Raw genomic sequence first — 13,778 nt, forward strand, 5'->3', positions numbered from 1 at the left:
GGGAACAGGATAAGGGAACGCAAAGAGCAGACTGTCCCTGAAAGAAAGAGTAGTCCAGTCGAGAAAGTTTGAGAACCTCGTGAGCTACTTCTGGTAACTGGTATATATGGCAAAATACATCACATATGCGCTAATTTTTAATGCTGCTTTAACACTGAAGAATCTGGCTGTGGTTCATTAGAACTTCTGGCATCTTGCGTTTACAAGGATTAAGTTGTGATGGTGACCATGATTTGGCACTTCATATTTCAGGTGGTTAAAGAGTTACAGGAAGTTTTAATTAATATGAAATCTGTTCATTTTACTACTTTGTACTATTCAACTTGTTCTCGTTTTTCATTTTCCACCATAAAACTCAGCTGAGAGTGAGAGTGTTAGGGAGGAACTATGCCTCTATAGCCTCCTGCCTCACAGCCAGCTGGTCTTTGCCTTGATGGTATAATTCATATATAAAACATTGAATGCAATCTATTGGGTTATCTGCACACAGCAGCAGCTGATCAAACAGCAGGTTCATACTATGCATCATGATTACCTGGATAGGTGGCATATAGACTTGCATCCTATTTGCTTGAGTGATAGATCTGTGTTTGAATGCATTAAGTATTGGAGAAAGACATCTCTTCTGTTCCGATATGAGTTAATTTTTCATGAGGCTAGCTTGGCCAGAGGCTGAATCAGTGAGTTATGCTAAATAGTGAGCACAAATGAGGAAAGAAGGTAAAATCTTTTATTTTACATTTTAGAAACTTCTCTTTTCCTCTATGCTTCCTTCACACCCCCCCCCCCTAAATGTAATGGTAGCATTTTTTCTTTTGTATCACTGCTGTTTTTATGAGGTGTTTGGCTTAAGATTTCTCCTGCCTGCACTTGGAGATGGAGGGAAGACAGTGGCTTGAAAATCTTGTTCAGTGGTTCCCTTTTGGGCTTCTCTGGATAATATCTGTATCCCTCAGCCTTTGGTATCGCAGACAGAGAATGGTTCATCCTGAGCCAGCTGTGAAGAAATGAATCAATCTTTTGGGGATATTGGCAAAGATCCGGCTGACATGTAAAGCAATTGTAAAGATGCTGTGAAGTGGTGGCTGTAATCTTCATTTTTCAGTTGTTCAAACAGATAAAACGGTCACAAATCCTCATTTTACAAGCTAGTAGTATCTAGCCTGTATGTGCATGCGTGTACACTTACCTTCTTGTATACGTGTGCTATGATGGTGATAATAGGAATTTCCAGTCACTGAGACACAGCTTGGTGAATATTTGAAAGCGGCACTGACATGCTTAATATAAATCCATAATTATTAGGTGCAACTGGGTGAAAATAGTTAGATGAAGATAAGAAAGATATGAAACAAAATGGATAGTCATGGAATGAGGGTATGGTGGCTCTGCTGCGAGCTTTGCCAGATGCCAGAAGAAGTGACCTTCTCTTGATGGATGCCTGTGAATTACCAGATACTGAGAAATCTGTGAAATTACATATTCTTTAATGTCAAGATATGAGAATGTTTTTGTGGTTTTTATTTTTTAATTTCACATCTTCTGTTTGATTATGTATTTTGACCATTTACTTTTCTCAGGGGACTAAAAAAAATTAATAGTTTGCTTAAGAACATACAAGATTTTGCCAAACAGATAAGCATTTCTCTTCTGAGGCAACTGTTGCATAATTTTACAAAATTTTCCAGATACATCTTAGTCTTTTTTTTCCCCCCTTACATCGCTGTGTATGGAAAGCAAAACTGTTTTTCATAGGAAATTTGACTGGCATTTTATTTGCTTGTATATCTCTTTATGGTAGTAATACCTAAAATTGTGCTTTTAATAAACTACTCATCTACTGCCTTAGCCAGTTCCTTGTGCTAAGCTTTGTTTGTTCCAGTTCTACAGTATGTTTGTAGTGATGCTATGTTGTCTTCCAGTTCTCTTTATCTCCTTTGTTTCTTTTCTCTGTTGTGTTTTGAGGCAGTCTAGGTTGTAAACTAGCAGCAAGGGATGACCTAAGCCAAAGGAGGCCCTGGGATTGAAAGTGTGGGACAATACTGCAGTATAAATAGTAATAATAATAACGATGCCATTAACTTTTAACTCTTCAGTATATCCTAGAGCCACAACAAAGGATATGCAGAATGCATTTGGGATTATTTTTTTTTAACTAGACTGGAATCCAGAAGCAAACTTTTGACTCTTCCTTTCAAAGTGTGAGGTGGGCATTGAATGGGTGAACCATTGCATGTGTAAAACACGAACAGAATACTGAGTAAGTGGTTGAGACTAGAAACCATAGAAGCATCATAGAGTGGTTTGTGTTGGAAGGGACTTTAAAGGTCATCTAGTTCCAACTCTCCTGCCATGGGCAGGGACACCTCCCACTAGACCAGGTTCTCAAAGCCCCATCCAGCCTGGCCTTGGACACTTCCAGGGAGGGGCCTTCCACAGCTTCTCTGGGCAACCTGTTCCAGTGTCTCACCACCTTCACAGAAAAGAATCTTTTCCTAATATCAAATCTAAATCTGAGTATCATAGAATCATATATGGCCTAGGCTGGAAGGGACGTTAGAGATCATCTAGTCCAACCTCCCTGTTGTGGGCAGGGATGCCACGTCTCGACTAGACCAGGCAACACATGGGGATCAAGCAGGAATTGAACCCGCGACCTCGGTGTTGATCCTTGTTGCCAGCACCGCGCTCAAACCACTGAGCTAACCAGCCCCCTTGTCCTTTGAAATGCTTTGAAATACTTGTCCTTTGAAATGCTGAAGTGCCCAGCTTTGTCAATCTAAAGTTTCCTTGGAAACTTCAAAGGTTAAAAAGCAATGGAAACTAAAGTGAAGCCCTGGGCAAGGTCAGAGCACCTGGGGGGTCAGTGCTTGAGCCTGGGCACCACTGCACTGAAGGTGTTGGGTTTTGACTCAAACGCAAGAAACTGTCTTTGTGCCATGCCTGGCAGGGGTTGAGCTTAAGGCAGTGCTGATTTGCTCATCTCACTCATAACTGACCAGGCTCTGTATCACTGAACCAGGTGCACTGCCTGGGACAAATGTAGACTCCATGTTTTTAATGCTGATTTTAAGAACTCTGCTGCATAAATACTGTGCCCTGTACTCTGGATGAATCATCTAGGAGCAATGCTGGGGAGAAGAGATCACAGAAAGTTGGGACTAGAATTTATGCTCATGTAATGTTGCATTAACTCATGAGGAAGCTCGTACTGACCTCAGTGACAAGGTTACAAGAGACAGTACTGAGACAGAAAAACTCACTGCCTTGACTAGACAAAGAAATGCTAACAGAAGTAAATTATATTTGCTCATACAGTGCCATATCCTAGGCAGAAATGTTGTGTTCTTTGTACAAATATTTTAAGTAAATGTACATTTTAAGCAGATAGGCAGATTAATAATATCTTTTTTCGCTCCTTGGGATTTCTGAAAATTTTATAATATTATTATTTTTCCAAGTTCTCTGATGTTGTGGGTGAGTGATACCCATTTTAATGGCATTCATTGCTGCAGAGTAATACAGCTGACTAAGAGTGTCTCCCCCCCCATGGTCAAAATACTTGGGTCGAAAAAGAGTTGCTTTGATACCTTTCACTGTATTGTTCAGCACATGAAGGTAAGGCACTGAGAATAACCAAGAGTGACAGTTTACAGTGCCTCAGCTCTGCCATGTTTTTAGGTTCTGAACTATGATTTTTGTATCTTTCTTCCATGAGATTGAGTTAGATATCTAAAGTGCCTTTGTACAAGTGGCCCAAATTAGAGAATTTAAAAGGTTACCTTCAGCCTGAAAGCATACGGATGTAGGTGAGGGGCTAAGTTCATAAAAGCTATTGTCAGGTTGCAGTATCTTGTTGTCCTTGTAGCCCTTTGCTTTTCAGAAGTAGTCACTTACACTACTCTTAGAGCAATCTGGATGCTGTGTACCTTGTCTTGCAGAGGACTGAAAAAGCAATGAAGCAGGAAAACTTGACTATTGTTCATGCTCACCATTTCTGATAGCAGTGCTCCAGCCTGATGTGAACTGAGTTTCAGGCAGTGTGCTCTTAGCTATCTCTGTTGTAACGCTCCTGTTACAATTCTGAGCAGGTCCCTTGAATTTATAGAGCGATAGTATTCTTCACAACAGCAAAATCCCTTATAATGTCAGGAAGGCTACGAAAGATACCTCTATCACCTGAACTCACCGAGACCCTTGGACCAACATTGGTTTTGCTTTTTTTGTTGTTGTTGTTTTTTGGGGGGTTATTTTGCTTACAGTCCTTATTTGTAACGCCTTACGGGCTTTGTTTTCTTGAGCCATTATTTCAGTTAAAACATTTTAGCTGGCTAATGATGAGTGACAGAGGTAAAGGTGACCAGCGCCAGGTTCAGTCTCTCAGTGGCAGAGCAGTAATTGGATTGTGTTCATTAGAGCAGACAGCACAAACAAAACCAGGGCTATTAAATTGCAGTTTTCAACACAGTAATGCAATAAAGAAACTGGAAGGCTCAAAGAAAAAATGGCTGCTTAGTTGTGGATAAGAACATGCTTTTTCTCTGGTTCTACCCTCCATCCCCTTAGTATTGCAGCAGTGTGCAAACTGTATTATGCTAATGACACTGAACTAGCAGGATGTTTTTGGGACAGTGTCATGGGTTTAAGTCTAGTGAGGTTTTTTTGTAAAAGTAAGGGTAGACACTGTGAAACTTTGAGAGACTCCCCCACCCTTAGGCAGGAGTCAGACCTGCCTCTGGCCAGGGCCAGGCCAATCAGCGCCTCTGCCATCAAGCTATTTAAGAGGTGACCCAATTGTTCTATTGCTCTCTTTTAGTTTTGTCTTGTTTTGAAGTGCCCTGTCTTTAATGTTGGGGAGTTTTTCTGTCGGAAGAGGGGAAGGTGAGAGGAGAACAAAAGATTGTCGCCCTGAGAAGAAAGAGAGGGAGAAGAGTCCCAGAGGAGAAGGAGAGGGAGGAGGCTTCGGGAGCAGGACCTTTCCCTGAAGCCCTGCGGTGACTGAGACGGCAGGAAGGTGATTGCCTGACAGCTGGGGGAATTGGCAGCAGTGAGAACATCCAGGATCATAGAATCATGGAATCATAGAATGGCCTAGGCTGGAAGGGACCTTAGAGATCATCTAGTCCAACCTCCCTGTCATGGGCAGGGACGCCACCTCTCGACTAGACCAGGATGTGTTGGTATGCTACGTGCAGAGCCTAGTGTGAGACAAACTGAGCATCCGTGAGGAATGTGCCCAAAGTGATCAATGGCCTTGATGGACCTGAGAGGGGGAAGAGGATTGCCTCCCGTGAGATGGACATCACAGGGCATGAAGGAGAGGCTGCAAGGAGCCCTCTTTCTCAAGGAGGAGCTGCCATGGACAATGAGTAATGGCCAGATGGACCAAACCCACCACCCCTGCACCCCTTGCACTGATAGGGGGAAAGAGGAAGCTGGGAAGGTGGGAGGGGTGGGGGAGGTGAAATATATTTAAGATTGGGTCATATTTATATTCCTCTCATTATCTTACTTGGAAATCGTGGTGGTGAATTAAATCTATGTTGTTTCTCCCCAAGTCTCTCTGGTTCTTTACCCGTCACCTTAAATGGTAAATTATTACCCTCCCTTTCTTTAATCTCAAATCCTTGAGCCTTTTTAGCTGAATTTTCTCCCTCCACATCACTGTGGAAATGGGACTGGGGGGAGGAGCGAGCTGGAGACCACATGGTATTTTGTCCCAGTCAGCTTGAACCACGAAAGATAGCTCTTAAAAGGAGGTCAGAGAACCCCGAGTACGAACAAGGAGAGGTGTTATTTGAATTTTAGAGTAATTAGGTCTAAGCCACAGCAAATAGAATTCTTCCATCTAATTTTTAGGTGCTAGGAACTTACCCAGAGGATATTCCTGGTCAAAGGAGTATTTTTCTGTTTCCCCTGTGATTTACCTCAACTTCTTGGAGTGTATTCCTCTTTATTTCTTCCTGTTGCCCTGAGTCAAACACTGCAACTATGTTGACCACTAACAAAGGGTTTCACCTGAAAAATTCTTCTGCACTGTTAAGACAGATGGATTTTGTTTCACTAGGTACAGCACAGCAGTTTTGGCCAAACTTATTTATTTGCTGTATGAATTTTGTATGTATTTCTGAGAGTCGGAGACAGTAAATAAGAGTTATTGTCTGAAGGCATGTAATAGTGAGGGAAGTTGTGCTTCCCATGTAATTGCACAGCAATACCAGCTTCTATAACTTTTTGTAGGTTTTTACAGATTTGCTGTTTTCTCTTAACATTTTGGCTACTTCAGGTTTTGTGATTTTTGTGAGACTATCACTTTCATTATAAAAAGAAATTCAATTCCTGACTCCTTTGGTCATCCTGAGACTTAGACTCAAGATCAAGAAGAATACAAATCTTGATATTTCTAAAATAACAGCTTCAAGATGTTACATGTCCATGGACAAAGGTCCTTTGACTAATATTTTTGAATACCTTATGTTAAGAAATACTTGAGTTCATTTTCTCTGGTGACTCTGAACTCAACTCTTATTTGTTGACATGTAATCAATTATGATATGCTTCCTTTTCTTGCTGTCAGTGTTGAGAAACATTTTTACATCCCACGGTTTCTCCCAGGGCAGAGGACTGGGATTGTTTTGCAGGCTAAGAGTTATGCCCCTTCCAAGGTGCATTTTCTGACAGATCCAAATGTTTAGCCTTGTGCTATGTTTGTTTACTGCCCTGCGTCCCATTAAGGTGCTCAGGCTCCGTTGCTGCGGGCTGCTCTGCCCGCTGACTCTGGGCAGAGAAGCATCTGTTACCTGATGTCTCTGCAGACAGGGATTTAGATGTGGCTGAGCAGGCTGAGAGTAAGGAAAAAGTCCTCAAGAAATTCACCAGTTTTGGCTTTGTTTGCAAAGTATGTTACAGAGAATCATGGAATGACTTGAGGTGGAAGTGACCGTAAAGATCACCTGGTTCCAACCCCCCCTACCCTGGGCAAAGACATGTCCCACTAGACCAGGTTGCTCAAAGCCCCATCCAGCCTGGTCTTGGACACTTCCAGGGGTGAGGCGTCCACAGGTTCTCGGGCAACTTGTTCCAGTGTCTCACCACACTCACAGAAAAGAACTTATACTTGAGCTTTCAACATGCTTGAGCTTTCAGCTGCCTGCCTGGAAGATGGCTTGCAGTGCAGCTGCTGCACCTGCAAATCCCCTGGGAAAATCAGGTGTTAACTCCTCCTTGACATCATGTGTTTGAGAAGGGGGTAACTGAGCCAGTGTAGAGCTTATTGACGTGTACAGCCAAGTCGTGGAGGCACAACAAAGGGAAAAATGATCTCCTTGCCTCTTTCAAGTGTTGGATGTTTCTAATCTACCTGTGCAGCCGGTGTTTTGTCTGCAGAGCCCCAGTGTCTGGTATCTGTTACAAATGTTACAACTCCTCTGAGCAGTACTTTGTAAACATATCTTTTGTGTCAAAAATAAATAAATATAGAGAAGGAGAGAGAAATATCAACAAATTTCATGAATCTGAGGAAATTCAAGTATGAGATGTGTAAGGTCTGCAGAAGACCTGCAATTAAATACAGTACAAGTATTTCTTCCTGCAGCCTTTCTTCCTTCTCAACTTGCAGTTTTAGTTGGAGAGAGAAATTTTAAAGGCTGTAAAACAAATTAATTTTTGACAGCCATCTTAGAAACTATTAAATCGGTGTTAGTTCCTTAGAGACTCTTTCTTTGCTCCTTACAGGAATTAAAATTTAGAATTTGTGGATGATTTTTGTCATTACATGCATGAGAGATATATATTTATTTGTTCTTAGAGGGGAGATAATAAATATGGGAGAACATCATGAAGTAGTGAATAATACAGAGAAAACAAATCAGTAACTGCATGAATGCTTCCAGAGAGAAACTTTATTTACAGCTTTATAATCTATCCCCCTCAAAGTTACCTGCCCTGTCCCTTGTATACTGCAAGGAAATTGGGTGTAGCCTAAGGGAGAAATGAAAGCTTGATGATGGGCTTGCTGTTGTATATTGCTTGTCTAGTTCTCCAGAGAACGACAGAAGTATCCTGTGGAAAAAAACCACCCCAACAACCAAACAAAACTAAATGGAAGTATCATTTAGAGTCGAATCAGAAAGGCAACTTCCAGTCATGCCCTGTCTAGTGAAATTTTTGTGGAAATACTAGGATTAAAAGGGTATTTCAGTAAATCTACTGATTCCAGGCAGAATAAGGTGAGTGTTACAAAATTTCAATCAGTTTAAAAAAATTTACTTTAAGGTGTTTTTTAGATAGTTTCATGTGTTTTCTCGTAGGGCTTCATTATGGTCTCTAATACATGGGGGACAGATGAAAACTGAAAAATGTGACTCTTCTCACATTTTTCAATCCAAATGCCAGTTTGGATTCGGCAGTAGCACAGAAATTGAAAATTTTCTCTTAACCCCCCCCCACCCCCCAACAAAACAAAACCAAAAAAGTCATGTGAATTAGTTGTTCTCTTCATATAAGAAGAGTGTTACTGTTAGGAATTGAGGTTATAATGAAGCTGTTTAATCAAATGATGTAATTTAAGATGTTTAACAGGTACAGAGATATAAAACAGGAAAAAGAAGTTGGAACTGAAGATGAAATACTTACTGTGATTGTTACTTTTGAGTAAGATCTGAGAGAATGCAGAGTGCTACATGAAGGGGAAACGATTTTCGTGGCTTGAACTTGAATTATAACATTCTGGGGGAGGCAATCTCTCAACAGTATCTCTGCGGGGCTGCAGTTGGGTACCAGGTTGCTATGGTAACGGATGAAGGCTTGCCCCGTTCCACGTCCTTTGAGCACAATGGCAATTTCAATCTGAGGATTCACATAAGACCTGTCATCTTTGCTTCTTTGTTATTTGTATTAATTATCTGCCTATCAGTTCTCTGAGCAGAACTGCAGGTGAGGCTGCTTGACTGTATCTTTTCTGATATATATATATGTGCATATATATATATTGATGTATATATATGTGTGTGTGTGTCTGTGTGTGTGTGTGTCTGTGTGTTGCTCCTTGAGGAAAGCTGACCTGCAATGGAAACTGGACCCGATTAATGTCCTTAGAAGAGTAGTGGCAAAAGTGGCTGAGCCCTTAGGTTGCAATTCAGATATGATTCTGTTGAAATCCTTCTGAGGAAGGAAGGAAGGTACCCCTGGGTGACAAAGCACTGTGCACAGAAAGGGAATAGTAAGAGTCAGTCACATTTTTGGAAGAACTTTACATTTAAATGTGGCTGTTTGCCTCATTTGTGAGGAATGGTGGCAGAATTAAAGATCTGCCTTTTGTCAGTGACGCGCAAGAAGGAGAGGTAGGCCAGAGGCAGTGCTGAGGTCTCACACCTGTGAAGGGTTAATCTTCTCAAGAGGAGATCTTGCGTCACATATCACAGATTTTTCCAGGCTTTACTTCTTGGAGTTTGTTTATGCTCTGTTTGTGGTAATTGGAGTCTTAAGCACAGAGAGGCCACGCTGACTCTTGCCCAGAAAAGGTGTAGTGGTTTGTAAGAGTTTCCTGCAGCAATTTTTAGTTTCTGAAAAGCAGATCTCAACCTTGTGCCCCAATATTCATGTGCTAGTATTAATTTCCATTTTAATATGTTTTTGTTGCTGTTCCTGGCACCTTATCTGTCTTTGTATCACTTTGGCTCCAAGCTCTCCCTTCACTGCACTCAGTCTGTTATTATAGTAATAGTCCAGGAGCCTGTTTGGGGTCTTGTGTCCAGCTCCAGGGAAGAGGTACAGGGTGATGTGGCAGTACTGTGATTCCAAATATGCGAGATACAAAAAATAGCAATGTTCCTGCCTGTCAGTATGGCACTGTAATGTGGTATCTGTGACAACAGTCTTGCCTTGTCCTGTACTGTGTGTGCTGCGAGACCTCATCTGGCCGTTTGCTGTGACCCTCCTGAGCCTCTGCCTTTGCTTCTTCTACCTTCTCCCCCATTTACACATTTGTGATGAGGGAGAGGAGGAGCTAGAGCTTGACCATGTTCCTCGCCCTTGTCAGCAATTTTCTGCACAAGTTCTCTGTCAAACTTTGGACCAGAACAGAGCTGTCATGTAGGTGAGAGAAAGGGGTAGACCACTGGCCCTTGAAGGAATTGGTGCTTAGTTTGGGAACCCTGTAGAGTGCAGCTTCTACTATAGAGTCAAGCACCCAAGGACACATCTGTCCCCCTGCAGAGTTCTGATCTGCTGGAGGATGAGCATGAGGCAGCAAGATTATTAATGAGCCTGATCCTCCCCTTAGCGCTGGTTTGGGTGTTTTATGTTTGCATTAGGAAAGAGTAAACTGTTATCCATCAGGTACATCTATAAATGTATGGGGAAGAAGAAAGGTGGCACCTGCCCCAAAATAAAGAGTAGGGAGTAAATATTAGGTAGATGCAATGGGATGGATGAAAAGTTCAAAAGGCAACAAGGGGATGGTGTCTGGGCTGAATACTGCAAACTGACTGCATTTCAGTTGAGTCTAGAGAGCTATCCTTTCACAGGATTCTCGGTCTGTTCAGCTCTTGAGAATAAATTATCTTTGTTCTCAGTTGTACTGAAATGTTTATTCATTAGATTTTAACAAAGAAAGTCAAATCTCATATTCCTTAATCAGTGTTGGTGACTGAATATTAGTAATTGGTTAGTCAATATCTGTTAGCATGATCAGCTAACAGAAACCTGCAGTGACAACAGCCTTCAGATCAGGTATTCATTCTGTAAATTATTAATGGCTACTATTGATCCTCTTCCAACTTGTGAAATGTTTGTCTTTTTGTCTTTTTTGAAGAACAATTTTTTTTCCTTTTCTTTAACTGGTAAGCTATATTTATTTGGGACTGTTTTTGCCAGTTTTTCCTTCAGGAGCCAATCTCTTTTTACAAGTTATTTGAAGGAGTGGTCCATGTTTGCATACCATGACTGTTTTCTGTATTTTGTTTTTCCTTCATGTCTTCAAATATTTGTGAGTGCAGTCAAGGCCAATGATCCAGCCAGATGTTTTTGCAATATAATTTCCTCAGAAAGGAAGTATGGGAAGACCTTTATCAGTGTCATTACTGTTTTTCTCACTAATGCTTATGTGAAAAACTCTAGATAAATAAGCCCATGATGCTAGAAATAAAAGTGGCACAGTATGATCTTTTAATGGAAACATCTGCTGCTCTTCTTCAAAAAATGTCAAATCCTTCAGATAGATAGTTCTACACTGTTGTCTCTTTTTTTACAGATGGGGAAATAAATAACCTAAGTGATTTAACCGGCATGGTGCAGCAGGTCCTCTGCAATTCTGGGAACAGGACCTGATACTCCTACTCCCAAGCTACTAGCTGATGGCCAGGATGTTCTGTAGCTCCTTTGGTAGCTTTTATTAACATTCTTTCTCTCTCCAGGGCTGCTATATTTTCTTCATTATCATTTCATTCAGTCTTGCCATGCTAGCTTTGGCCATCTGTGTTTCCTGCCAGTGCTTTTGCCATTTCTTCCATGGCTGCCTTATGCTTGGAACAATCTGCTTGGACAACTCCTTCTCAAAAACTACATGTACTAGGACACGGAGAGGAAACTGTTTGCTTTCTGATGGTGACATGCAGAGAGCCAGAAGGAATAACTAAGTTACAATATCTGAGTGCGACTTCTAGCCTGGCCTGTGCTGAACTTAATTCAACACATTCTGTCAGTTCAAGTGGATGACACAACCCGCCAGAATATAACCCTTGTCATCCCACTACAAATTCACTCACATCTGACCAAAGCAAGAACCTCAGTTTATACAAATCTCAGTTTGTGCGCTGGAGCAAAAGGCAGAGATGGATCACTGGGCCAACGCCAACATCATGAAACTCAATAAGGCCAAATGCTGGGTCCTGCACTTTGGCCACAACAACCCCCAGCAGCGCTACAGGCTTGAGGAGGAGTGGCTGGAGAGCTGCCAGGCAGAGAGAGACCTGGGAGTGTTAATAGATGTCTGGCTGAACATGAGCCAGCAGTGTGCACAGGTGGCCAAGAAGGCCAATGGCATATTGGTGTAGTCAGCAGGAGCAGGGAGGCGATCATGCTCCTGTACTCAGCTTTGGTGAGGCCCCACCTTGAGTACAGTGTCCAGTTTTGGGCCCCTCACTACAAGAGGGACATTGAGGTGCTGGAGAGGGTACAGAGGTGGCTACCAAGCTGATAAAGGGCTTAGAACATAAGTCTTATGAGGAAAGGCTGAGGGGTCTGGGGCTGTTTAGCCTAGAGAAGAGGAGATTGAGGGAATACCTCATGACTCTCTACAACTACCTGAAGGGAAGTTGTAGAGAGTCAGGGGTTGGTCTATTCTTGCTAGTGGAGAGTGGTAGGACAAGGGAAAATGGATCGAAATCACACCAGGGGAGGTTCAGGTTCGATATTAGGAAGAATTTCTATATTGAAAGGGTTGTCAGCCATTGGAACAGGCTACCCAGGGAGGGGGTTGAATCACTGTCTCTGGAGGGATTTAAGAGACGCGTGGGTGTTGCATTGGAGGGAATTGTTTAGTAGGTTGATAGGGCTGGGACAAAGGCTGGACTCGATCTTCTAGGTCTCTTCCAGCTGATATGATTCTATGATGATCTTATTTCGAGAGGTTGCAGGTTGTACTACCTCTGTCTTGTGCACCCTTTCTAGTGCTCTTCATTCCCCTCATGATTTGACACGCCTGCTGCAGGGCTTCATGCTAATATTTCCCTCTATAATTATGAGGATTTATGGCACAAAAACTAAAATGAGATGATGTTCCCTTCTGTATTCTCATTGTTTCTTCTCTTGCTCTTCTCAGCTTCAAGAATTGCAAGATGGAAATAAAGGTGTATGAAGAAAAAGGATGAGGAATGACACAATTTTTTGGCGTAGCCTTACCCATGTTTTTTCCTCTTCTTGCCACACGCAAGCAGACATTCTGTCTTTTCCAAATCATACCATGTGTTCTTCAGGAGAAAAAACCTGAGACATGACAGTGTGGGAACTTTGCTAATGTACTTTAAAATGTTCAGAGCTGGAAAGCAGACATATACAACAAACTCCAGGAAAACTTTTGAAAATTAGGATAGTCCAAATAAAACTTCACTTATTCCTTCTTTTGTTGGTGTTAAAAAAGCTTGTGTGTTATTGTTAGAAAACAGAAAGCTGTCTTCCTGCCTGTCTAGATGAATGTCATAACATGTACTGGCATACGCATCAGAAAAGCTGAGCATATAGTGCAAAAGGTGCTCTGCCCATGTAAAATTTGACCACAAAATATTTTAATGTGGTTTCAGTTCCATTTAGTTGGTTTTTTTTTCAATTTCACTTTATCCTCCTGAAAAAATGTGTGACTGAAAAATTCAGAATTTGGATGGATAACTGTGTGAGTGTTTACATGTCAAGTCACAAAAGCATATACAGAAGCATTCTTTAATTGTTTTTCTTTTTATTTTTTAGGTCTCTCAGCAGCCAAACTGCTTACTGAGTCAGGCTTGAATGTGGTATTGCTGGAAGCCAATGACAGAGTTGGTGGAAGAACTTTCACCGTAAGGGTAATTATCTCGAAACCAGTTTATACTATGTACACATATGTATAGTATATAGTACATCATATGTATAATTATACACATATACTCTCTGTATGTATGTATAGTATACATATACTACACGAATGGTGTATTTGTTTATCTTTCCTGCTAGAGGACCTGCTCAAGGAAAAATTTCTAGAGCACTAGCAGGTGCAGATAATGTACCAGCAAGAATAGGGAAAAACT

General features: G+C 41.6%; 1 protein-coding gene across 1 annotated transcript in view; it reads left to right on the forward strand.

Annotated features, from left to right (window-relative positions):
• Positions 1 to 13,461: 13,461 nt before the first annotated feature.
• LOC104270455 (amine oxidase [flavin-containing] B-like) overlaps positions 13,462 to 13,778 on the forward strand; it is a gene marked incomplete at its 5' end in the record, with an annotated part of 29,609 nt that continues 29,292 nt past the window's right edge. The window contains one exon of the mRNA XM_009864838.1: positions 13,462 to 13,556. Within this exon, the coding sequence (XP_009863140.1) occupies positions 13,462 to 13,556 (95 nt within the window). The remainder of the gene's footprint in view (positions 13,557 to 13,778) is intronic.

The sequence above is a fragment of the Apaloderma vittatum genome, unplaced genomic scaffold (genome assembly GCF_000703405.1).
Source record: "Apaloderma vittatum isolate BGI_N311 unplaced genomic scaffold, ASM70340v1 scaffold3082, whole genome shotgun sequence".
In the NCBI taxonomy this organism is placed as follows: Eukaryota; Metazoa; Chordata; class Aves; order Trogoniformes; family Trogonidae; genus Apaloderma; species Apaloderma vittatum.